The 26406-nt window shown below is 34.6% G+C and overlaps 1 protein-coding gene across 1 annotated transcript; it reads right to left on the bottom strand.

The window, feature by feature from the left end:
* Positions 1 to 14475: 14475 nt before the first annotated feature.
* Positions 14476 to 16896, bottom strand: LOC131612330 (protein EMSY-LIKE 4-like). The gene is made up of 7 exons (XM_058884125.1): positions 16750 to 16896; positions 16562 to 16671; positions 16275 to 16467; positions 15555 to 15743; positions 15069 to 15140; positions 14905 to 14971; positions 14476 to 14815 (listed from the first exon to the last, which is right to left on the bottom strand). The coding sequence occupies exons 1-7, from the start codon at positions 16894 to 16896 to the stop codon at positions 14760 to 14762; spliced, it is 834 nt and encodes a 277-aa protein (XP_058740108.1). The 3' UTR covers positions 14476 to 14759.
* Between the last annotated feature and the right edge of the window lie 9510 nt (positions 16897 to 26406).

Raw genomic sequence — 26406 nt, 5'->3', positions numbered from 1 at the left:
CCTGCCAAATATAAGAAATTAACACAATCGAATGAGAACTAAAGAACACCTGAAATACATTGTTTAATTGACTGCAATAACAAATTTATTATGAAAACAACAATAAAATCATAATGAGTTTATCAAGGAATGCTAGCAACATACTCTTTATTGTGAGATGAAATTCATGTAAATCATGTCAATTAAGAAGTGAGATCCACGTGACTTAGCAGGAGATGTGCATTTAAGCCAATAATAAATAGTGTGACAGAAAATGTACTGTTAGCCTTTCTTCAAATGATTTAGTCCATGAATGAATGCTGATCAATAATTTAGGTTGTGAATGAATACTATTTGATAATTAAAAAGAATCTATGTATGACAACCATTTTATCCCTTACAAGATTTAGATGCTAAAAAAACTAGTCTGTGAAAATTCGGGTCATCTTAACCATCTCTCCTCCACCTTTCAGTGAAAATTAACTAGCATACACATCCAACCAAAAATATATATGAAATCAGAATTTTCTTACATCATGGATAACTCTATCTGTTGCGCGAATCTGGATTAAGATATCTCTGTCGTTTAATGTGAGACACTGGGATGGTTGACAGTACTGCTGCTTAAACTGATAATTTCCTTTCGGCACACTCCCTCTTTCAATAGGTGGCAGCTGAATATCATAATTGAACATTTCCTTGGGTTTCTCAGCATTCCCATAGACCTATTCCACAATCAACAGACTGTCATTATATTTTTGCCGGCAGTGACCCTCATTTAAAATAATGATAAGATATAAAATGAATTAGGCGAGGATGGAGTTTTCAATCTTACAATTGAATTTTCATTTGAGGCAGAAGGACGGGCAGAAGTATTAGCCTTAACATAACCATGAGCATGCGAATGAGATGCCCTTTTCCTTTGCTCCCTGCAACATGAAATGTTAAAAAGGTAGTGAAGTTTATCCATTTTACAATGCCATGTCATAATAATAGCAGCACAAAAACATTTGCAAACACCTTATCCATCTAATTGACTCATCAGAATTTGTTTTAGTCAGAATTTCTCGATGTTCCGAATCAGCAATGTTTAGTTCCTTACGTAGTTCAGTCAAGAGCCCCTCTTTTCCCTGCAGCCATGCATAAAAAGAGAGAGGATTTGCAAGAGAATATTGAATGCGAGAAACTCAACCAAGGAGAATAAATATTTACCCAGGTAAGAAAATCTGATTGAGCAATAAAAGGCTTCAATATTGAACTGTAAGCCTCAATTTCCAGACAGTGAATATGATGCTCCAAGTTTGCTGCATCACTCATTCCACTTGAATCTGCAATCAACGAGCTTAAGAATAAGATCAATAATGACATAGCATGTGGAGAAATCTACAATAATATCATGGCAAAAAGATGCCAGTTCTCATGCATCATATAGATAATAATATTTATATCTCACACCTCAGAAAAAAGATGTGTTCATGTAAACAAATCGGTGTCCGAAACTGACACAGTAATGGATGAAGCTAGCATTAAAAAGAAAAAGACAAAGAAAATGCCGCCGGAGAAGCGAGGAAAGTTTACCGGCAATGTGGTGGTTGGTGGAGGGAGTGAGCGTATAGTCCATGATGAGTAAACCACCCTTTTCTTCACTCTGCTGAAAACGGATAGTGCGAGGCGAATATATACAAATGATAAAATAAAATAAGTATTTTTAAAATTTATATTAAGTAAATATAATATTTTAGTTTTTAAGAATTTATTTTAAAATTCTATAGCATAATTCAATAAAAGGAAAAAAAATCATATAAGTCAAAATAGTAAATCAGTTAATTTATATTCAAATGCCTCAACTAAGTTTGAGGTTATATAATTTAAAATTCTATTCCATAATTCAATAAAAGAAAAAAATTGATAACTTTGTATATTTATATCCAAAGACGTTAATTAAATTTGATGATATATAATATAAAATTCCATGGCACAGTTCAATAAAAAATGGTAAATTCGACGTTAATTTATATCCAAATATACATTTTAAATTTTACTATAAAATTTAATAAAAGGAAGAAAAAATAGGTAACTTCATTAACTTATGGGCAAAGGCGTCAACTAAATTATACATTATACAATTTATATTTTTACGACATAATTTAATAAAAGAAAGAAAAAATTGGTAACTTCGTTAATTTATGTCCAAAGGTGACAATTAAATTTGATATTATATAATTTAAAATTCTACCCATGGCTCAATAAAAGTTTATAGCAAAAGGTTCAACTAAATTAGATGTTATATAACTTAAAAAAGACTAATTTGATTCTTTATCTACTTAAATAGTTAAATAGTGGTATATTAGTCTTTTTCGTTGGTTTTTTTTAGAAAAGACATTAAATATTAAACACGTGGTATTTGAGGTGGAATTTTTTCATCACCATCTTCTTCATTAAGTCTTCTCTGTTTTTTCCTCATAAATGATGGTAAATTTTATTGTTGTGAAAATTCTGCGAAAAATCCTTGGTCCGGATATCTCGCGACTCCAACCACATCAATAAATCAAATGCCAAAATTTTATCTGAACCCGGATACATACATCATTGAAAAAGACAATTTCTTTGTAGATCCTCTATGGTGAGAACTTCTACCGAAAATCTCAAAATATCACTCCTTTGGAGATGCATCTCTGCAATTTGTTTTTTTTTTTTCTCTGAATTCGGAGATGCATTTCCGAAATCATCAAATGAGAGTGTTTTCGGATATGCATCTCCAAAAACACCATTTTCACATTTTTGGGTGTTTTCGGATATGCTTCTCCAAAATATGCAGAAATTGTCTTGTGAGATTTTAGATCGAACTCTAGTATGGCCGAAGGGTAGCTTCTTGGTTCGACAGGGTTAAGCATGAAGTCGAAGGTTGTTCACATGCTTGTGTCGAAGATGCTAGGGTTGTTAGCATGTTAAATTAGGTTTTAGTGTTTAAACCCTAATTTGTTAAGTTAGCTTGTTTATTAAGTTGACTTGTGTAATGGGCCTTGTGGAAAAAGCCCATTAGTTAGTATGTTAGGTTTTATTATAAATAGCATACTAGTCTCTCATCATTGCTAAGCTGCAAATCCTAATTTAGGGTGAGAGAGGTTATTTGTTATTCTTGTAAACTTGTAATCTTGTTTTAAGAGAAAGTAAAAGAATAGCAGTTATAACCAATTCTTGTGTTCTTATTCTCTTCCCTAATTCCCTATTATACTTTGTTATTGGTATCGTTTTTCACAACAAATTGGTGCGGTGAGCGTGGGGAAGATGCCGTCTACAAAGTATGAGATTGAAAAGTTCACCGGAGTGAATGATTTCGGTCTGTGGCGCTTGAAGATGAAAGCCCTACTGGTTCAGCAGGGTTGTTTGGAAGCGTTGAAGGGAGAGGCAGCCATGAATGCTGCATTAACGGCAGCGGAGAAGACGACTATGATTGAGAAGGCACACAGCGCAATTTTGTTGAGCCTTGGTGATAAGGTTCTCAGGCAGGTATCAAAGGAGACGACGGCATCAGGGTTATGGGTGAAACTTGAAAGTTTGTACATGACCAAATCGCTGGTAAATCGACTCTACCTGAAGCAAGCTTTGTATTCATTCAAGATGATTGAAGACAAAGTATTGGCTGAGCAGTTGGATATGTTCAACAAGCTGATTCTTGATCTTGAAAATATTGATGTGAAAATCGATGATGAAGATCAAGCGCTGTTACTATTGTGTTCTTTGCCTCGATCACATGCTCACTTCAAAGAAACTCTCTTGTATGGAAGGGAGTCCCTGACGTTTGAAGAAGTTCAACCAGCCTTGTACTCTAAGGATTTGAATGAACGAAAGGAGCATAAACCTTCGACTGTTGGCGAAGGTTTGGCCGTTAAAGGAAAACTCTTACGAAAGGATGGTAAGTTCGACAAGAAGAAAGGCAAAAGTCAGTCGAAGACTTATAGTGGCGAAGCATCTGGCATTCGATGCTACCATTGTAAGAAGGAGGGTCACACAAGAAAGGTGTGCCCTGAACGCTTGAAATATCATGGAGGTAAGGATAATGGCAACGCTGCCATTGTTCAAGATGATTTCGAATCATCTGATGTTCTTGTGGTTTCAAGCAGTGACTCTAAGAAGGAGTGGATTATGGATTCAGGTTGCACTTGGCACATGACTCCAAACAAAGACTTGTTCGAGGAATTATGTGATCAAGATGGTGGATCAGTATTGCTGGGAAACAACAAGGCTTGCAAGATTGCAGGTGTTGGATCTGTGAGATTCAAGCTCCATGATGAGTCAATAAGGTTGTTGACTGAAGTCAGGTATGTTCCTGATTTGAAGAGAAATCTGCTTTCTCTTGGTGAATTCGACAAGAAAGGATATGTTTTCCAAGGAGAGAAAAGTATCCTAAGAGTCATGAAGGGTTCGAAGGAAGTCTTGAGAGGCGTGAAGAAACAAGGCTTGTATACCCTTGAGGCTGAAGTTGTAAGTGGTTCGACAAATGTTGCATCCACGAAACCTTTGTCGAAAACAGAAATCTGGCACATGAGATTGGGCCATGTCAGTGAAAGGGGTCTGGTCGAATTAGGGAAACAAAATCTGCTTGGTGGAGACAAAGTCGAAAAGCTGAAGTTTTGTGAACCCTGTGTACTTGGAAAATCTTGCAGAGTGAAGTTCAACAAAGGCAAACAAAGAACACATGGATCCCTTGATTACATCCATGCTGATCTTTGGGGGCCTGCAAGGTGTGCATCACATTCAGGAGCAAGGTATTTTCTATCCATAGTAGATGATTATTCCAGAAAATTATGGGTATTCATCCAGAAGACTAAGGATGAAACTTTTGAGAATTTCAAAAGTTGGAAGACTCTGGTTGAAAATCAGACTGGCAGGAAGGTCAAGAGGTTGAGAACCGACAATGGCCTTGAATTTTGCAATGAGGCATTCGACAGTTTTTGTGCTGCCTTTGGTATTGCAAGGCACAGAACTACTGCAGGTACTCCACAGCAAAATGGTTTGGCTGAAAGATTTAATCGAACTATTTTGGAGAGAGTCAGATGCATGTTGACTAGTGCCGGTTTAAAGAAGGTGTTCTGGGCTGAGGCTGTTTCGACAGCAACATATCTGATAAACAGATGTCCTTCGACAGCGTTAGATATGAAGACACCTGAAGAAGTTTGGTCGGGACATCCACCAGATCTCGACAAACTGAGAGTATTTGGCTGTGTAGCCTATGCTCACATTAGGCAAGACAAGGTCGAACCTAGAGCTCTGAAATGCATGTTCATGGGATACCCTGAAGGAGTCAAAGCTTATAGGCTATGGTGCTTAGAGTCAGGTCACAGGAGGTGTATCACCAGTCGAGATGTAGTTTTCAATGAAGCTGAAATGGCTTTTAAGAAAACTGATGATGTTGGTCGAAGTACAGAAACATCTGACGAAGAGCTGGAACAGGTAGAGATTCCTGTTGAGGTGGAGCATGTTGATGCTGAATTGCATATCCCAGATGAAGTCGAAGAAGAAGCAGAAGATGCTGAAGTTGAGGAAACTGACGATGACTACCTATTGTCGAGAGATAGGTCGAGAAGAGTCATCAAGCCACCTCAGAGACTTGGATATGCAGATCTTATAGCTTATGCCTTAATCTCTGCAAGTGAGGTTCTAGACGAAGAACCTAGAGACTATAAGGAAGTTATGAGGAGTCGAAATAAGACTGAATGGCTGAAGGCCATGGATGATGAGATGAAATCTCTTCATGATAATCATACTTGGGAACTGATCAAGAAACCTGTTGGGGCAAGGTTAGTCAGCTGTAAATGGATTTTCAAAGTTAAGGAAGGAATTGAAGGAGTGACGTCGAAAAGATACAAGGCAAGGTTAGTTGCAAGGGGTTTCACTCAGAAAGAAGGTGTCGACTTCAATGATGTGTTGTCTCCTGTTGTGAAGCATAGGTCCATTCGAATGCTGCTTGCCATGGTGGCACAGTTCGATCTTGAACTAGAACAGATGGATGTGAAAACTGCGTTCTTGTATGGTGATCTAGATGAAACGATCCTGATGAGGCAACCTGAAGGGTATGTCGAAAAGGGGAAGGATGATTATGTGTGTAAGTTAAAGAGATCCTTGTATGGGCTGAAACAATCTCCTCGACAGTGGAATAGGAGATTCGACAAGTTCATGGCACGCATAAGTTTCATTAGAAGTCAGTTCGACCACTGTGTTTACTTCAGATTTCGACCTGGTAATTCATTTGTTATTTTGTGGCTTTATGTGGATGATATTCTCATAGCAAGCAACAGTGTCGAAGATGTGATGAGGGTGAAGGCTGAACTCAATAAGGAGTTCGATATGAAGGACCTGGGAGCTGCTTCCAGGATTCTTGGAATTGACATTCGAAGAGATAGAAAGAAGTCGAAGTTATGCCTATCTCAAGAGGCATATCTACGGAAGATTCTTGAAAAGTTTGGTATGTCGAATTCGAAGCCAGTTGTGACTCCAACAAACCCTCAATTCAAGCTGAGTATTGATCAGTGTCCCAGTACTGATGTGGAAAGAGCCTATATGAATAGCATCCCATATGCTAATATAGTTGGTTCTTTGATGTATGCTATGGTTTGTACTAGACCCGACATAGCATACGCAGTAAGTCTTGTAAGCAGGTACATGGCGAATCCTGGAAAGGCTCACTGGCAAGCATTGAAGTGGATTTTAAGGTACATAAATGGGTCTCTGAATAGAGTCCTAATTTATGGTGGAGCCTTGGGTGAAAATAGTAAAGCAGTAATCGAAGGATATGTCGACTCTGATTATGCAGGTTGTATGGATTCCAGGAAATCTATTTCTGGATATGTTTTCACTATGTTTGGCACAGCAATTAGTTGGAAAGCAACACTTCAGAAGGTTGTTGCTCTATCAACCACTGAAGCGGAGTACATTGCATTAACTGAAGCTGTGAAAGAAGCATTGTGGCTTGAAGGTTTTGCGAAGGAGCTGAAACTTCAAGGTCAAGGTATCACTGTTAAATGTGATAGTCAAAGTGCAATACACCTGTCGAAGAATTCAGCAATTGATGTGAGGCTGCATTTCGTCAGAGGAGTAATCGAGCGTGGAGAAGTCCAAGTGCTGAAGGTTTCGACTGAAGACAATGCTGCTGATATGATCACCAAGACATTGCCGAGTTGCAAGTTTTTCCACTGTATGCATTTGATAAAGCTGCATGAAGAAAGCTAGTTTGTTCCCTTGATGTTGTAGAGTTAGATCCAAGGTGGAGATTTGTGAGATTTTGGATCGAACTCTAGTATGGCCGAACGGTAGCTTCTTGGTTCGACAGGGTTAAGCATGAAGTCGAAGGTTGTTCACATGCTTGTGTCGAAGATGCTAGGGTTGTTAGCATGTTAAATTAGGTTTTAGTGTTTAAACCCTAATTTGTTAAGTTAGCTTGTTTATTAAGTTGACTTGTGTAATGGGCCTTGTGGAAAAAGCCCATTAGTTAGTATGTTAGGTTTTATTATAAATAGCATACTAGTCTCTCATCATTGCTAAGCTCCAAATCCTAATTTAGGGTGAGAGAGGTTATTTGTTATTCTTGTAAACTTGTAATCTTGTTTTAAGAGAAAGTAAAAGAATAGCAGTTATAACCAATTCTTGTGTTCTTATTCTCTTCCCTAATTCCCTATTATACTTTGTTATTGGTATCGTTTTTCACAACATGTCTTTTTTTATTTTATTTTCTAAACAATGTTTAGTCTCGTATTTTAAATTAAACAACAACGCTTGGAGTAAACCGTGCTTGATATAAACAAAATATAACACGCGTATTTGAATAAAATACTAATATTATATATACAACTAATAGTGTACGTAAATGTCAAAATACAACTCGAATAAAATAAAGTCAATAATGAAAAATAAACTAGAACCAGCTACTGAGTATGCCTAACCCTAACTCCATGGGACCTCCTCTATCTGGTATATGTCGCCGCACCGGCCGCGTCACCGACCATCCTCTCCACGATGGCAATTGCCTCTAGACCGGCTTGCGCAATGATACCTCGGTCCAGTGCATCCTGCCCAAGCATCTCTATCTGCTAACATATCAACAGGAGATTAGTTGCATGGTCATCCTCGGCCTGCTGGTTCTCCAAGATCTTCTCGTGTGCTGGCCTAGGAGCTCCGAGTGCGTCGGCTGTCAGTAGAGGATGTGACACCCGATGAAACCATGTCACGTGCCCATCCACACAATGCCACTTTTGGGTGGCCTGCATACGCTGATACTCCTCAGAGACCAAATGATGCGCTCAATCCTCAAATATAGCAGTGAGCTCCACTCCGATAACTGTGTCGGGTGCAGCCTCAAACGGTGATCTCGATATCAGCTGTACACGTCTAAACTGCCTCATGCACCGCTCAGGCATATACCTCACCATGGATTGTTTTGGCCCATGCCAACCAGCCAGAGTATAACGCGATATGGTCGAACGGGACAACAGCATGATAGTCAGTGAACGACGTCCAACGGATGTCATCGTGAGTTGTGCGGTCGGGGTACACACGATATGGTAGCACTGTGTTGTTCCCCCTTTGGAGAACGTATCGGGCGGCCCTAGGCAAGGTGCCAGTGTACGCAGGATCAATGGCGAAGCCGTGGATGCGGGGGAAGTAAGAGATGATCCAGCCCTGAAACACCAATACAATAATATGTTAAAAATAAATATGAACCATGAATAAATGTGAAATAATTAAAAGGAAACGTACCGCCAGGAGTGTGGAAGATCCAGTCAACTGTCTGGTCCTCTAGTTGGAGGCTTCATTTAGATTATGGTATAGGTATACCAGAATATCTGACCCCCAGTTTCACTGGTGAATGGTAGTCAGGTCCATGAAGTAGTGGAGATATGTCACGTCGACGTAGGTTGCACTCTTGTCCACAGAGAGTGCAGTGCCTACCAAGAACATGAACCAGCACCGCAAAGCGCAGGCACGGTGATACTCAGTAAAAAGCTAGTCCCCTCCTGCTCGGACTCGGCCGCCGCCACCAAGTGGTTCTCATACAGCTCTCTCAAGCCGAAGAACCGGATATGGGCCCCACTCGTCGCCTGACACTCATAGTCAGCCATGTTTGGGTCCATACCCAGATAGTCGACCATCCACTCAATCGCCTCAACCCTCTGTATCCGAGAATGGTGCAGCAGCCTCCCTCTGATCAGCAGGTGGAGCAGACACTGGGGTTATCATTATGACCCATAAAAGCGAAACTAAAACACGCTTAATTAACTTTATTTCATTCATTCATACCCAATTTTCTTTCAAATTAAAGTGCACTCGTACCGACAATGGACCTGAATTTCTCATGCATGATATTTTACAAATCCAAAGGTATCTTGCATCAAAGATCATGCGTTGAATGCCCTCAACAAAACGGTATTGTTGAGCGAAAGCATCAACATATACTCAATGTTGCAAGATCCCTTTTTTTTCAAGAAAATATTCCTAAAAAAAATTGGCATCTCTCCATTGTTCATGCTATTCATATTATTGATCGTTTACCTTATCCAAATGCATCAACTAAATTTCATGTATATAATTTAAAATTCTACAGCATAATTCAATTAGAGAAAAAAATACTATCTTAGTTCTATATTATTTGTCACAATTGAACATTTCATACAGATTAAGAAACAATAATAAATGAAAGAGAGAAAATAGTGAGTTTACCAAATTATCCTGATTAATTCTTGGTCTATTCAAATTAACATTAATTAAGTAAAAAAATAATAAATTAAGAGTATTTATTATAGGGTACAATTGGAAGATTAAATTTATAATAGAATTGTATTGGTAATCTAAAATGACTTTTTGGACAAATTTTTTTCTTCTAAATGTGACAATTATCTTGGGACGGGGAGAATAATAACTTCGTTAAATAAGTCCAAAAGTGTCAACTAAATTTGAATTATATAATTTAAAACTCTATGACATAATTCAGTAAAAGAAAAAAACTAGTAACTTCGTTAATTTATATCCAAATGCGTCAACAAAATCTTACGTATATAATTTAAAATTCTATGGCATAATTCAATAAAAAGAAGAAAAAAATGGTAACTTCGTTAATTTATATCCAAAGGCGTCAACTAAAAATTGAAGTTATATAAAAGAAAAAAATCGGTAAGTTTGTTAATTTATTTCAAAGGCGTCGAATTACATAAATTAAATATACAATCCTCCCTCTCTCCTCTATTCTGTCGTGTTTGAAGTCACTTGATCAACACAAATATCAGGATAAGACAAGCAAATGGCTATTTGAAAGATGATGACTTATTTATCCTCATGTTTATGTTGTATGATTAAGTGTTGTATTTGTATTCAGTTGTACCTTAAGAACTTTATGTTATAAAGACAAATTGTTTTCTAATAGTACTTTATTATGATGTATCGAATACAATTTAATGTCAAATTATTACTCTATACATTTAATTTAAGGAATTACACTAGTGTTTGATGTTAGTCGTGAAGGTGATAAAAACACAAAAGGAGGGTTGAATTGTGTTGGTTTTTTCTTTCTTTTTCAAATTCTAGTACCAAAAAAGGCACTCAAAAATATTGAAAATTGAGAGAGTTATGCCCTTTTGATCATGGGATCAACAATTAGCTAAATTAGGTCAAACATCTTGAACCAACTTTGAATCTTTTAAACTTTTCTTGCTATTTAATGCATGATGAAGCATATAAGATCTTGAAATGATGTTATCTTGTAGCACACTTGATGATGAGACTCACAGCTTGATGAACTTGTTGAAGAAGGCATGAAAATAAACACATGAACCTTTGGAGTTCCTTGATGAATCAAACCATAAAACCTTAAGATGAACTTGATCAAATGAAGCTAAGAGATGCTTAATACATAACACTTTTATGATAGGCGTATTACTTTGAAATTAAAACCATGGAAGTTCAATGAATGATTAGTTGATTGAGGGTCGATCCTTAAAACCCTAGTTTAGGATATGAGGTGAGTGTACTTAGCTTAACACCTACAATGTAAAAAATATAAAGAGAAATAAAATGTCTTTTTGGATTTTTGTTAGAGATTAGTAAAACATAAAACATATATGCATAAGATACACATATGGGTGCTTAGCAACCTCTCAAAGGCAATCCTTAAATAAGGGGGAGCAAAGGTTAAGAGGCAAGTCAAAATTGTGATCTTGATGTGTTGTAAGAATGTAGGATGATGAGGCAAGCCATGGGTTTAGCATATTTTAAGTACTTTTCATTCTTAGACAAGAAGACTTTTGCACAATTATCACAATATATTCTTGAATTATTTCTTCAAATGATGACTCTTCTAATGTTCTTGAATTCATTCCTTCATATTTCAACATATTACTTCATTGAGTTTCTCAATGATCTCCCTCCTGGATTTTTTCTGAAACTCCATAAACACACTTTTATCTTTTGAATCAAGGAATGATCAAATTTTTGGCCTTAATTCTTGAATATGATATATCTGTTCATTTGGTGTTTCATCTTCCTGAATGTGTATGTTCATTCTCTCTTATTCTATCTTAGTAAAATCTTCATGGATCATTTTAAGAGTGTCTCATACTTCCTTGGCACAAATAAAATTAAAAACAAAAAGGCACTCTCTAGTGTTGAGAGCACTCATCATCAAGTACACTGGTTTAAAATCGAGTTTAACTTTTCTTTTACCTTCTTCGGTCCATAGAAAATTATGTTTATCTACTACTTTATTATTGACACAATAAGTAGGAATAAACGTACCATTAATGATAAACTCCTATAATCCAAATTCATTTTCTTCAACAAAAATTGTCATTCTTGTTTTTCATGATTCAAAATTTTCACCGTCAAACAATTGAGGTGCATTCATGAAAAGACCTAAAAAATAGAAGTGTTTGTAGTCATCATTCTACCTCTTGAGACAATTAGTTTTATAATAGGAGTTAGGCTTTATCGCTTGTTGGACAAGTGACTCCGAAAATAAGAGGGGGTGAATTATGTAGGTTTGAAAAATAATGTCCTATTAAAAATTCTTTGATAAAAGAAATTGTTTAAAGCAATATTGTAAACCAAACAAAGAATAGGCAGCAAAATAATTAAAGAAAAGAAAATCGAAATAAATGAAAGATCAAAACACGTTGAAAATAAAGAATTAGAGGAAATATAAAGAGATAAAGGTTGAGATAATTGCACCAAAGATTTATACAGGTTTGACCTAACCACGTGGCATACTCTTCTCTCTAAAAAATTCTTCTTGAGAGTTTTCACTTTAGTTGCGAGTTTTTTCACAAGTTATGCCTAAGAACCATATCATAACTAATCATGAGTTTTATATTGGGTATCTTTTAAGTAAAACACGAGACTTTACACCAGGCTAATCTCAAAACCAAGCAAGAGCTTTTACATCAGGCTAAGCTTACAAACCTAATGGTGATTTTGACGCAAAAAATGGAGAGAGTAGAAAGTGACAATTATGTAGAAATGCGTTTATTTTGTCTTTTAAAAGTGAGGAGAAACCCTCTATTTATAAGTTAAAAAGTTTTGCTCAAAAAGGAAAAATATGCATGGGCCTTTAAATTTCATAATTGATAAGCCATAAGGTTAATCAATTATGAGTTTCAAAATGTGGAAACCCTAATTCCTTAAAAGAAAAACCTGCAGTGGCTAGTGTCTCTATTGACTATGAGTGTTCTTAAATGATTAAGAAGTTTTATGTCTTACTCTAAGTGATTTTTAATGGTCTTATTTGATTTGGAAGTATATACAGGCTTCCTAAATGTTTATGAACATCTTTGATCAATCACACAATCACCTTCATTGGTCCTTTATATGCTTTAAGACGTTTTTAGCCAATTTTGAGAGGTTTAAAACACTTTTAGGAGAGTGTGTCCATTGCCTTAGTAATTTGAGGATTACGCTAATATCTTTGCAATACTCTGATCATTCAGACGTAGACTATACGAGCTTTCACACCTCTTCTCTTTCACAACCTTGAAGCTTCAAGATCCATTGTTTGATTCATTAAATATTCAACATTTCATCTGAAACTTAACTACTTCTAATTGATGAGGTTTAATATAGATTCTTGATAAACATCATCATCATAGATTGCTTGATAGAGATCATCGGGGATTCCACAGAATGCCATTTGACATAGGTGTTGTCCTTAAGAGATTGGCTTTGACACCTTGAACTCGTAAGCAAAATTAACTTAATCATCTTAATCATAACTTCATATAAAGATTTCACATCATAATGTTGTTATCATCAAAACCATTGAAAAGATTTAATTGCTATAAACATTGTACCTGCAAGAAAAATGATCCACACCTACAACCATTGAATACAAATAAAATTCAAGCAATCATTGCAAACGTCTGAAAGTTACAATCTGAAGGCATTTTATAAAAAAAATTATGATACTACTTCCATAATGAATAAAAACTATATTGCTATTCAATTATAAGAGATACAGATGTACACTAATTAAAATTTAGAATGATTGTGATGATCATGATGTAGAAATACATATGAATCATGTTGCCAAACACAATTATTTAATAAATGAAGTATTTTTAGAGAGTTCAAGGAAATATGTTATAAGATCTTGAGTGAGAGGATTTATGAACTTGTTTATGCAATAAATGTGATGCTCCGAACTATAACACCCAGACTTATGTAACTTGTTGTCTGAATGAATAATCGGGACATAAATTTCTTTCTCAAAAAAGTCATTTCAAATAACCAATAGTGTTGATTGAATAAGATGCGTCCAAATTGTATTACCCGTACAAGATGAGTGGGATGATTTCCTAAATTCATAGGATTTATGGTATATTGAACAACCTTCTTCATGGTTCGATCAATCTCGAATACACAAATTTATAAGGTTGTTTATAGTCCAATTCGAGAAGAAAATAATCAAATTGTTTCTACCATTCTAAAAAAATAACCAAATTGTTATCAACTCTTTCTGAAGCAAACCGTACTATTATAAGGGTTCAATCACTAGTTCTGAACTGAACCAAAACTACATTTACAAACATCTAAATGTACTTTTTCTAACCACACTGGTATTAATAACTAATAACTAGGATCATTAAAAAAATATATCAAAATCTATACCAAATCTAATAATAGAACAACTCTTTTAAAAAAAATATATATCAACTGAACCGCTTGCATGGTTCATGAACAAAACCGAACCAATTTCAGTTCGGCTTACAATTTGTTAGTCATTGTTTAATTTTTTGAGATTCAATTCAGCTCAGTCTTATTTTTCAATTTTCTCTTCGTATATAAATACCTTACAACTTTATGTCTATGATACTATTATAGGCAAACTCATAATTGGTATCAGAGCCTTAAATAAATACATATTTATAGTTAGTCCGAAAGGTTAGCCTTAAGAACTCATAGAGCACCAATAACTGATGAAATTCCCTTCACATCTATGTACAAAACAACTGCTTTTAATTACTCATACCAGAAAATTAATGCCCATATGGTATAAAATATAATGAAACTAACAAGAACTTTTGAGCTCTTTTTTGAAGAACAAAAAGAGATTGGATTCTCCTTTAAACTTTACATTTAACCAAAATGGTTAGCAGGAGTATAACTCAAAAAGTATTGAAACAAGTCATATCAAAGTGTTCAGCTTGCTTCAGTCACCTACTACCTTAAGCATCATATCTATGCAAGGATCAAAATAAATTCCCAAAGTCTATTCAAACTACTACCAATTAGTCCCGCTGAAACTACCATTGACCGTCATTTCTTGCCCTCGATTGGAGATTTCGCAGCACCCTGTCATCTGGAAAACCAAATGTTCACACATACATTTGTAAAAACATGCTATAGAGAAAGCTAAGCTAAGTAAGAATATAAGGAAAAGATCATTACCCCTGTCTAACACGTCTCCCAGTTTACCAAGTTTACCGAGTGCTTCAAGTATAGCTCTTTCTTGCTCCTGGACCAAAGTATACATCCATATAATAAACTTTGTTAGAATTGTGTAAAGACAAATATGTAGGGTAATTCAATGCATTTCAAAAGGGAGAAATTACATCAAGAGCCTGTTTCGCATTCTCAATATCAACTGGACTAGGCTTCTCTCTACCAAAAAGCATCTTTTCAACCTGCCAAATGTAAGAAATTAACACAACAGAATGAGAACTAAAAAACACCTGAAATACAGCGTTTAATTAAGAAGAAATTCATGCAAATCCCGTCAATTAAGAAGTGAGACCCACGTGACTTAGCGGGAGATGTGCATTTAAGCCAATAATAAATAGTGTAACAGAAAATGTACTGTCAGCCTTTCTTCAAACGATTCCATGAATGAATGCTATTCAATACTGTAATTTAGGTTGTGAATGAATACTATTTGATAGAATCTATGACAACCATTTCATCGCTTACAAGATTTTGATGCTAAAAAACTACAGTATCTTTGAAAAATCGGGTCATCTTAACTATCTCTCCTCCTTTTAGTGAAAATGTAACTAGCATAAATTCAATCAAAAACAGATTTGAAATCAGAATTTTCTTACATCATGGATAACCCTATCTGTTGCACGAATCTCAATTATGTTATCTCTGTTGTTTAACGTGAGACTCTCGGATGGTTGACAGTACTGCTTAAACTGATAATTCCCTTTCGGCACACTCCCTCTTCCAATAGGTGGCAGCTGAACATCATAATTGAACATTTCCTTGGGTTTCTCAACACTCCCATAGACCTATTCCACAATCAACAGACTGTCATTAAATTTGGACCGGCAGTGACAAAATGCAATTAATAAGCCAGATTCAACTGTTATTATTCAGTAATCAAAATAATGATAGATAAGCAGCTCATGTGTTTCCTTTTAAACAGTCTGTGTTCACATGTATTTAGAAAACAATCTTGTCATAACTAATAACCTAATCATAGTGTTGCCTCTTTAAAATGTATTTTGTTTGAAAAACAATGGCTAGTAGAATTATCCTTGAAGTTCCATGAAGAAACAGCAGTAGAATGTGCAAACAGAAGTGACATGGTTCTGAGCAAGCACCACATTCGACACATTGGACATATATCAGTGGAACAAGCCTTATGCCTCCAACGAACCCATAATATTGGTATACTTAGTTCTATTAACAACCATAAAGGGAATGAAATAGTTGATTTCAGATGGAGCTTTGCATGAACCTAAACTAAACAGGCTCTAAACGCAAAAAGAGAGCAAGATAAACAATTTTCACAGTTGCATGGGACTGGTTTTACTTACAGACATTGGAGCAGAAACATGAATAGAATTAAGAGAAGCTTGACTGTGCGATATATTCTGAGGATAAAATGTAGCCAAAGAAGGAGTTTTCAATCTTATAACTGAATTTCCAATTGAGGCGGAATGACACCCAGAAGTATTAGTTTGAATATAACCCTGAGCATGAGAATGAGATGCCCTTTTCCTTTGCTCCCTGCAACATAAAAATATCAAAAAAGGTAGTGAAACTTCTGCATTTTACAATGCCATGTCATAAGAATAGCACAAAAACATTTTCAAACAAACACCTTATCCATCTAATTGTCTCATCAGAATTTATTTTACTCAGAATCTGTCCATGTTCAGAATCAGCAATATTTAGTTCCTTTCGTAGTTCAGTCAATAGCTCCTCTTTTCCCTACAGCCACAAACTAATTATAACCATATACGCGAGAGAAACTCAACCATGGAGAGAGGGTTTAGAATAAATATTTACCCAAGTAAGAAGATCTGATTGAGCAATAAAAGCCTTCAACATGGAAGTGTAAGCCTCAATTTCCAGATAGTGAATATGATGTTCCAAGTTCACTGCATCCCTCATCCCATTTGGATCTACAATCAACAAACTTAAGAGGTAAGTCATCAATATGCATGTATGATGCATTGAGAAAATCTAAAGAAACAACAATAAACCTACCATCATATCATGCCAAAGATTCTCATGCATCATATAGATAATAACACATAAAAAATTCATGAAGAATCATTCTCAAGGGTCCAGTGGAGCATAATATAAAAAAGCAACAATGATATGGGTCCCATATTTTCAATAAACAACAACACCAACAAATACTAAAATAATACTTTGTTTCCCCTTTCCAAAACCAAAATAAAAACCAGAGAAAATAATGATAAACAAAATTGAAAAGGTTAACAAAAGGGACAAAATCAAATACTACATGTCAAGAATAACCTAGGCAACAACACAGAACTACTGTCGGCCATTAAAATCACAGAAATCAAACTTTTCCTTGAAAAACAAAACAATGTAGCATTTGTTTAATCAACTTCAGTTTCATAAAATACAGCAAATAAAAACTCCAACAAGTGGCAATGTTGCTATAAACAAAGCTCTTTTGGTTCTGAATTTTTCATTTCACTTTTCTTGGGACCCACACTGTTTTTTTTTTTTTAAAAAACAGTGAATGCATAAAAGTGAGAGTAATGGATGAAGATGAAGTTAGCATTAAAAGAAAAAGTCGCCGGAGAAGAAGGAGAGTTTACCGGCGATGCGGTGGTGGTTGGTGGCGTGAATGTGAGTGTGAGTGTAGTCCATGATGAGTAAACCACCTTCCGTTCTCTCTGCTGAAAACTTATAGTGCGGAGCGAGTTTTTAGCAATGTTAAAAAAAATATAAAATAAAAATTTATATTAAATAATATAATATTTTAATATTTAAAAAAAATGTAAGGAATTTTAAAAGTGTACTATATAGCATAAGGAAAAAAATTTATAAGTCAAAACAGTAACTATGTTAATTTATCTCTAAAGGCGTCAATTAAATTTGACCTTATATTATACAAATGAAATTTAATTTTGGTGACGTGGTGGTGTTAATCATGTGAGATATATCGTTTTATCATGCTAAACCGTTTTAATAAAAAAAAATCATGCTAAACCGTTACAATTTTATCATCTAGAGAAATAACCGTTACAATTTCAATGATGTATATACTTAACAATTTGCAAAGTTTAAAAAGTTTTAAACGATGCTCACAATTTGCGTATCCACTACTTAAATATGGATCAAGTTATTAAAATAGAAATGGCTAGATGAAATTTATATGAGATCGGCTAAATATCTATGAGACCTACGTCATAATTACATGATTTAGTAGAATTTAATGAATTTTGTTCAGTAGAACAAAAAGTGACTGGGGAGAAAAAATATGTAGAAAAGGTCGGAAAAATATGTACAACTTTTTTGTTATGTAAAACGTTACTCTAGGAAAAATATATTCGAAAACCCTCCTTGAAAAAAAAATTGTACGAATTATCCAAATTTTTAAAAAATATTTTAATTTTAATCTTAAGCAGGACATATTATTATAGTATTATCTTTTATTATTTTTTATTTAAATAAAATGTCACATGGGTTTCTTGTTTATGTAAAACCTTTTTGTTATGTAAAACATTAATTTATTATTCTCACGAAAATTTGCCACCCAAATAGTCATAGTTAATTACGATATTTTTATCCACCAAAATTTTCCATTGATAAAGATTTGTTGACATTTTTTTTATAAAATAGGTTTTGACTCTTAACAATTTTATATTTAATAATAATAGTTTGTCAGTATTTTATATATAATTATGAAACAATATTGAAGAAAATTTTAATTAAATATCAAATACATCAAATGATCGTGTATATTCTGGTCTCCTCCTAAAGCACTTTATTTATTTAGGTCTCATGTTTGAGGACTACGTACATTTCAGTCTCTCTTTTTATAGCACTTCATTCTTTTGAACTTCATACTTGAGTGACTGTGTGCATTTTGATCTTATTTTGAACTACACGTGAATCCATGCATAAAGTAATAAGGTTGGGTGAGAACTCAAAGGTAGATGGATCTTTGGGCCAAGGCAAGCAAGTTAACCCAAAATAGACACATCTCATTTGATGACACAATCATCTCTACACGGACATGACTTTTAAAGACTTATTAATAATCATAAATAGACAGTCTTAGTCGTAGACAATAAGACAAGGGAATTGATCCCTATTAAAGAAAACAATTATGCTAAGGTGATAGTCACTCATTCATGTACTCTTAAAAAACACTAGTCACACTAGGATTCTAAATTTGTGTTATCTTCGAGCCTCAATTTGATCACAACGAGCACTATAAACAAAAGAATCTCTCATTCTGGATTATGTCTGTGTTTACTGAGTAAAAAACTTTGCTAAAACATGGTTTATGACAGGTGTTGAGCAAGATATCATAACATCTTGATCAAGTTGATACAGTAGAGTGTGAAGGTTGCATTGAAAACAGATGTTGTGACATGTTGAACCAGAACATCAGTGCATACTGTTTTAAATCTTGACAGATTTAATTTGAGTTTGTGATATTTCTTTTGGATATATCTCAATTATTTTCACATGTAAAGAAGACTTAATCTGGAATAAGTGATTTGATCTCCAACTGTACATAAGTTTCTAAAATTAAATATTGAGACAATTTAGGAAACTTAAAGTGTTGTTCCAAGATTTAAGGAGATTTTCTGCATAAGTGGCAGAGCTCTCAGTTTGTGGATCAATTCATATTCGGGTGAAGATTTCAAAGCCCGTGGATAGTTGAGAAGTATTTAAACGGATACCTAAACCTAATGTAATTAAGCCTTTCACAATTATAAAATTAGGAGAAGCTTAGAGTCTTAGATTTTGAGAGTCTCTCGTGTTTTAAGTCACTCATGTATCTTTTGAAACCACGAGGTAGACTGATTGTTACTTGATTGTTTGTCAAGTTATTATTCTCACTCTTGAAGCTTGTAAGCATAAAGTTGAGTATTATTCTTGGTTGAAGCTTTAATGCAAGACTAAGTATTGTTTTATATTGGAAGTGTAATCTTCTATTTTGGTTCTTTGTTTTGGTTCCAGTCACTAGGATTGTAATTGGGTTTTGGTCACTGGGATTGTGGCTGGTTGTAGGAAGTGAGAGGGGGATCTCATATCTAGGAGGTTCCTAGGTAGAAGTTTCAGTAGATAGGGATTTGGCGAGAAGTTGTAAGTTGAGACTGTTTAGGCTTTGAACTAATACTATCATAGTGAATTTCCTTCCTGACTTGATAGCCCCTAGAGTAGGTGACATTGTATCGAACTGGGTTAACAATTGATTGAGTAATTTACCATTCTGCAACTTATTTCTGCATATTTTAAAGTCTGGTTTATTGGGTTCTTCTTTCAAAAGATGTTGTAACATCTGTCTTGACATCATGTTTTGATGTTGGGACATCAATAGTGATATGTTTTAAAAGTGCCAGAATTTAAATTGGCATCAGAGCATACACCATGTTGTGTTTATTGGGTGAGCTCCAGGGAGATAGTTTTATGGGAATCTATGTCTCTAGAAAAGCTACAACGATAGCATTATGGAAATCATTGGACACCAAAATCTTGAAGTTTATCAGGATGGGAGAATCCTGGTCCTGGATACAGAAGGGAAGAGTACGGATACAGATTGGCTATTTGTAACTCTGAAACTGTTAATTCCATAATCAATGGAATTGCTAAGCACTTGTTCAAACTGATTATCACATATGTTGTGGCCAAAGATACTTGAGAAATTCTCAAGTCCACTCATAAAGGCACATCCAGGTGTTTGGGGAGAAAAGATTCCAGAAGAAAGGTTGATCAAGATGAAGATACTCGGGTCTCTACGCAAGAGATTGAGACTTGATACTTATGTTAAACTCCAACATGTCTTGCCTCTAACTTCCCTTAACTACCTATTTATTCCCAAACTCATGCATTTACTCATTTACCCTTAACTTTCCTAACTAACTTCAACTTCCTTAAAGTTTCCAAACTAAGACAAAATCAAATCAATTTTCTACAAATTTTTCATCAAACCTCCACCATTGATAAAATACATACTTTGTTATAATCCATGGATCCATAATCACCCATAAAAACTATAAAAAGCCACCATTTTTCATCATTCTTCGGACCATGAAGTCATAGCAAAGTCATTATGCCAAAATTCATCACCATCACCAAAAAGTTCATAAACCAATTTTTTCATAACCATCTTCATTATAAACTCATCCAAAATACAACAATTTCACAAGTACTCATCATTCAAAAATCAACAAAATTCAAGTGTTTATTATCTCAATGTTCTTCATATTCAAGTGTGAGTGTTATATTTTACGTCCAATAATTATTCAATCATCATCATCCAAGATTTCATGAAGTTTCATGGGTTAAAGGTTTATCACATTCATCAACATTTTCATCATTTTACTTCAAGGTTCTAATATACATTCATCACCAAAGTATCATCAAAGTTCCAACAAGTAATATTCAAGATTATTCACCTATATTCAAACATCATCATCATTGGAAATTAATTGGAGTGAACGAAGCTTAGTTTGAAGTTTTCCGGATTTTTCGTTGGTGAATTTATCGGCAATTTTCAACACTAACCGGAGCAAACCTCCGCTCCGTCGATAACCCTTGGACCTTCTTCATTCCACGACATTGGCTATATTTTTTCTTGTATGATTACTTCTTGTTGAATGTATGTGGTGGAGACTTGATTTATGCTACTGTTTTTGAAAAGCTTGTTAGAAAAAACACTTTTTCACTTCAAAATCAACATTTAAGTAGCTAGAAAAATCAACACAAGCATTCTTGATATGTTTTCAACTAAGTTCTAACATATAGTTGCATTTATAATAACAATAGCATATCATTTAGACATAGAAAGTATAAAAATCACTTCTTCACATAAGCACTTTTTCCATTTCATGAGTTAAATTCAAGTAACATGAAAACTTGACATAATATGATTTTTTTTATTTAAGATTAACATAACATGACATTGACATAATGATAATGTTTATTTTAGATGCATAGAATACAAACAAACAACTGGTTAGAAAAACACTTTTTTTTGCATAAAATCCATTTTTTACATGAACACATAAACTCACTCATTCTTGAAAATTCAAAAACCAAGCAAACAACAAAGTTAATGAAAAGTAATCATATATTCATAAAACCCATAAAATTCTATGCATAATAGACTCTTAAATCATCAATTTTGGTTAAGTTTTGACCAATTTCAAGTTACTTTCATTGGAGCTTTAATGGAGGAATGATGAGGTTTGAGAATATGAAGATGAATTTGAAAACACCACCACCTCGCTTTGGGGGGGGGGGGACGCCGCTACTGCCACACTTTCCCGGTCGATCGACCGCCCCTAAGAGTAGAGCTGTCAAATGGGCCGGCCCGGCCCAACTTGCTTCGGCCTAGGGGGCCAAAACGTATAAAGGGGAGGAAGTGAGTCGGCTCAATTACTTCATGGGTTGCAAAAAGCCTAGCCCAATTACTAATAGGCCATGTGGCCTGGTGGGCCAGCCCGATGGACCAGTCAGTCCTTTACTTCAATATTATAATTTTAAATATAAAAATGATGTAATGGATAAAAGTTACATAACACAAGTAGCGAGTAGTGATAAACTTATTTAAGTGATATATAAAATATTCATCAAATCAACATCCACATATATGAACCCCACGAAGATATCGATGTAAAAGTAGAGAGAAATTGAATATTATCTCCAATACTTATCAAACTTTCTCTTTATCTCACAACTATTTCTTTAATCATATTATCTTGAAACATATATTTATCCTCTTTAAATTTTATTTTTCCCTTGAAATACACCTATGCAATTATATCTTATCTCAATATTTTTCTGCAAAATTAACTCAAATTATTTTAAAATTTTATTTTTAATGGGTCAGCCCGAAGTCCGCTTGGCCGGGCCGACCCAGTCCATGAAAAACATAGGTCCGATGGACTGGTCCGAAAAGTTAGGGTTGTATTTTTTAAAGATTTTTTGCGGCCCAACCCACGTTAAAATATAGGGCTCGTGGACCGGCCCGTTGGGCCGAGTCCATTTTGACAGCTCTATTCAAGAGATGGGGGGGGGCTGCCCCCATTTTGTGTTTTAGTGCTAATGCGCGTGTGAAGAAGAAGGAGATGGCCAAACTAGTCCGATTTCATGGGTTTTTGTAGTTTTTTTTATTTTTTTCCTGGTTCTATTTTTTTTATTTGTTTCAATTTTTATATTATTATTATTGAGGCCATTTTAGGATTAAGCTTGTTTTACTTAAGCCCATTAACCTTATTTTTTTCTGATTTAAATAACCAATAATAAATTCTGATTGAGCTTAATATTTATTGACTTTGCACTACATTGTTTTCTGCACGTATTTTCCAGTTTTGCACCCCTAATAGAATTGATTGTTTACTTTATTTGTTAGCATTTCCTTCAGTGTTTTTGTACATGGATAATAATTAAAAAAACACATAATAAATTGACATATAATTTTGTATGCTCCCTTAAGGATTTTTAGTTTAATTAATTGAATAGCCTTGTTTGGTTAAATAAATTAAAATAGTAGTTTTGTCCAAGAAACAAAAACAATACATGTTTCCTTAGGATTTTTTCCACTCAAATCCCTAAAATTAGGTACATCATCTTTGCACGACAACAATTAACTTCCCCCATATTTGCATCCCTGCATTATCTTTTATCTTTTACTCATGAAAACAAAGTTCTCTTTTTTGTAAATAAAATCCAAACATACATACAATTAAGAGACGAATCATGTGCAACAACCTTAAGCGGTGGAAAAAAAAGAGAAATTGCATTCCTGACCTTGTTCTAAATACTTTTTGTGTGCATGAAGTTTGACCCAGTCGTGCAAAATATTTGCTCCCACTCATAGACTTTAGCATGATTCAACTCACAAATAATTTCAAAAATAAAGATGGACAAAGAACTGATAGTGCATTCTTCCTAGTTCCCTATATAGCTATGTGCCTTCTACATGGGGGGCCATTTAGCTATACAGCCCATAAAAATCAACCTTCAACCAATCAAACGTGACACCTTGCCTTAGGGCTTTTTTCACTTAAAACCTCTTCGAAAAGGGCATCTTATTTCTGTTCTACCATAGCACAGACAACACATAAGTCTCCACACAACGAGCAACAACACCTAATGCTAGAACGTGAACGTTAACACCGTCCACTAAAAACAACCAACAAAAAAACATTTTCTAGACGAACTACGGAACTCTGATTTCTTCATTGCACATTGAGGACACGTAGGCACAAGATTCAGGAAATCTTGGCGAGCTCATTAATTTAAATCATTCCCCTTTCTTAGCAAGTAAATCCGTAGTTAACAATACCCTTAGAAACAAACAAATAATATGGATCCCGTTGAGTATAACACATGTGAGGGGTGCTAATACCTTCCCCATGCATAACCAACTTTCGAACCCAAGTTTGGTTGTGAGACCATTTCCTTCACCTTATTGGGGTTTTCTCGATGTTTCCCCTTCTCTTTGGGATAAATAAAGTTCGATTGTAACTTTATAATTTTTTTCGCGTAGCGACATCATGCTAATGAGATCTTAAGGTATAAGTAAGTTTTACTTGGTCTCAAAGTGGGCACCAATATTCTTTTATGACCTTACGTGACTGACCGCTTGATGAAATTACGCGATTGTTGCATCACTGATCATATTATTAAATTTCCCCCCATTTTTAACTCCATTTATTATCTAGACCTCAGTGGTGTATTTGGAAAGGTACCTTATTGTCCAAGTTAAGTAGTGCACTAGTAAGTAGTAGATCAATAAAAATGATTGTGTGATGAAAATTCCTGGGGATACTCCTTATTTATAGCGTGCATCCAAATTCTAACATATACGGTTGTTGTTATCTTTAAGCTAAATCAATATAAGATAAGTTTAATTTGTTATGGAAATTGAATTTGAGATAAGTGATAGCGCTATAAGATTTGAGTGATTTCCTTGATATGTGGAACACTAGGAGCACATTAGTGCTTATAGATACCTTAAATAGAAATATATAATTTTATGAGGATTATGTCAAAGATAGAAATCAGCGTTGCCTCATTCTTCTGCCGAGGTGATCATGCCCTATTTTGAAGTGAACATTTCAAATAATCTTGGGTTTGAACTTTGCTCGTTGGTCTTATTACTCCTTTTACATGTATACTTATTTGACGGACAATCTATTAGATAAATGTGTCAGAACTTTTAGGCACATATCATTACAAATATTAAAGTGGATCTATTTTCATACCTTCCTTTAAAACTTAGACTATTTTGAACATAAAAATAATTAGAAACACAATTGTATTAAAAAAAGGGTATTGTTCAATACACCCTATGAATTACTCATACACCATGTCAAAATTCCAAAATTAACCCCCAAATCTGAATTCTAAATTCTAGACGCACCTAATACACAACAAGCCATCTCTAAAACACACCAAAGCTAGAGTTAAAGGAAAATTTGGACTATGGAATCCATATAGTAAATTTGGACTATGGAATCCGTATAGTAAATTCTGGACGCGCCTAACACGTTATGCCCAACTTTAGAACCACACATTTTAAAAATATTTTGTAATCCAATGTATTAATTTCCTATGAAGATTAAAATTTAGATGCTTCTGTTTAAGTAAACTCACGCCTTTCCATATCCTTTCCCATTTTCATTTTTGCAAATAAAGCAACACCAAAGAACTAGAGAGGTTATTCTCATTTGTGTTCACAACGCTTGTTCCATCATTTTTCATTTTCAAAAACAACAATCTATTTACAATATTTTTTTTAGTTTTATTGATATTAATGTCATAATACCTATGCTAAATGTTATAATATTTCAGACATTGATTCACTAGTATTTTCCATGTCTCGTTGGTTGGGCATGCATGGAAACTATTCCGAGGCTTTTCCACATGCGCGCTTGATCATCCCTCTTAAAGGGAATCAGGTGAACGATCCGTTCCAAGTTGCTCTTGAACGTATTGTGCCAATGATATTTGTTGGATGTCGTACGTCAATCATCGTGAGACACAATCCTTGGAGGTGATAACCTTGTACTCTAGATGAGTATCATATGGGCCTTGACTTATGTACCCTCATCTACCTGAGTGATTCATACGACAATTTGACATTAAGATATATACATTAGCTCTTCTATTTTGATCTTTATTATTGAATGTTAAATGTGTATGATTTATAAATAACTCATAATGTAAGTTTTTATTAAAAATGACAAAATTCTTCTAATTTAATGTCTAAATATGTAAAATATTTTCATAGGGTTAATCCATAGATTAGAATCCGAAATTGTGTTTTTCTCCATTCTAAGAAAAGACAAAAAAATGTAAGTAAGGTTAATTCGGAGATTGAAATTCAAATTATATTTTGAAAAAAATAGGGAACATTCTGATGAAGTGATTCGGTGACTCGTCCGAATTTTGAAACTCAGACGATACTAAGAGCATTTTGGAGTTTCCATATGGTAC

Source organism: Vicia villosa, linkage group LG6, assembly GCF_029867415.1.
Source record: "Vicia villosa cultivar HV-30 ecotype Madison, WI linkage group LG6, Vvil1.0, whole genome shotgun sequence".
Taxonomy (NCBI): domain Eukaryota; kingdom Viridiplantae; phylum Streptophyta; class Magnoliopsida; order Fabales; family Fabaceae; genus Vicia; species Vicia villosa.
Note: the sequence above shows the minus strand (reverse complement) of the source record. Positions and strands in the feature narration are given on the sequence as shown.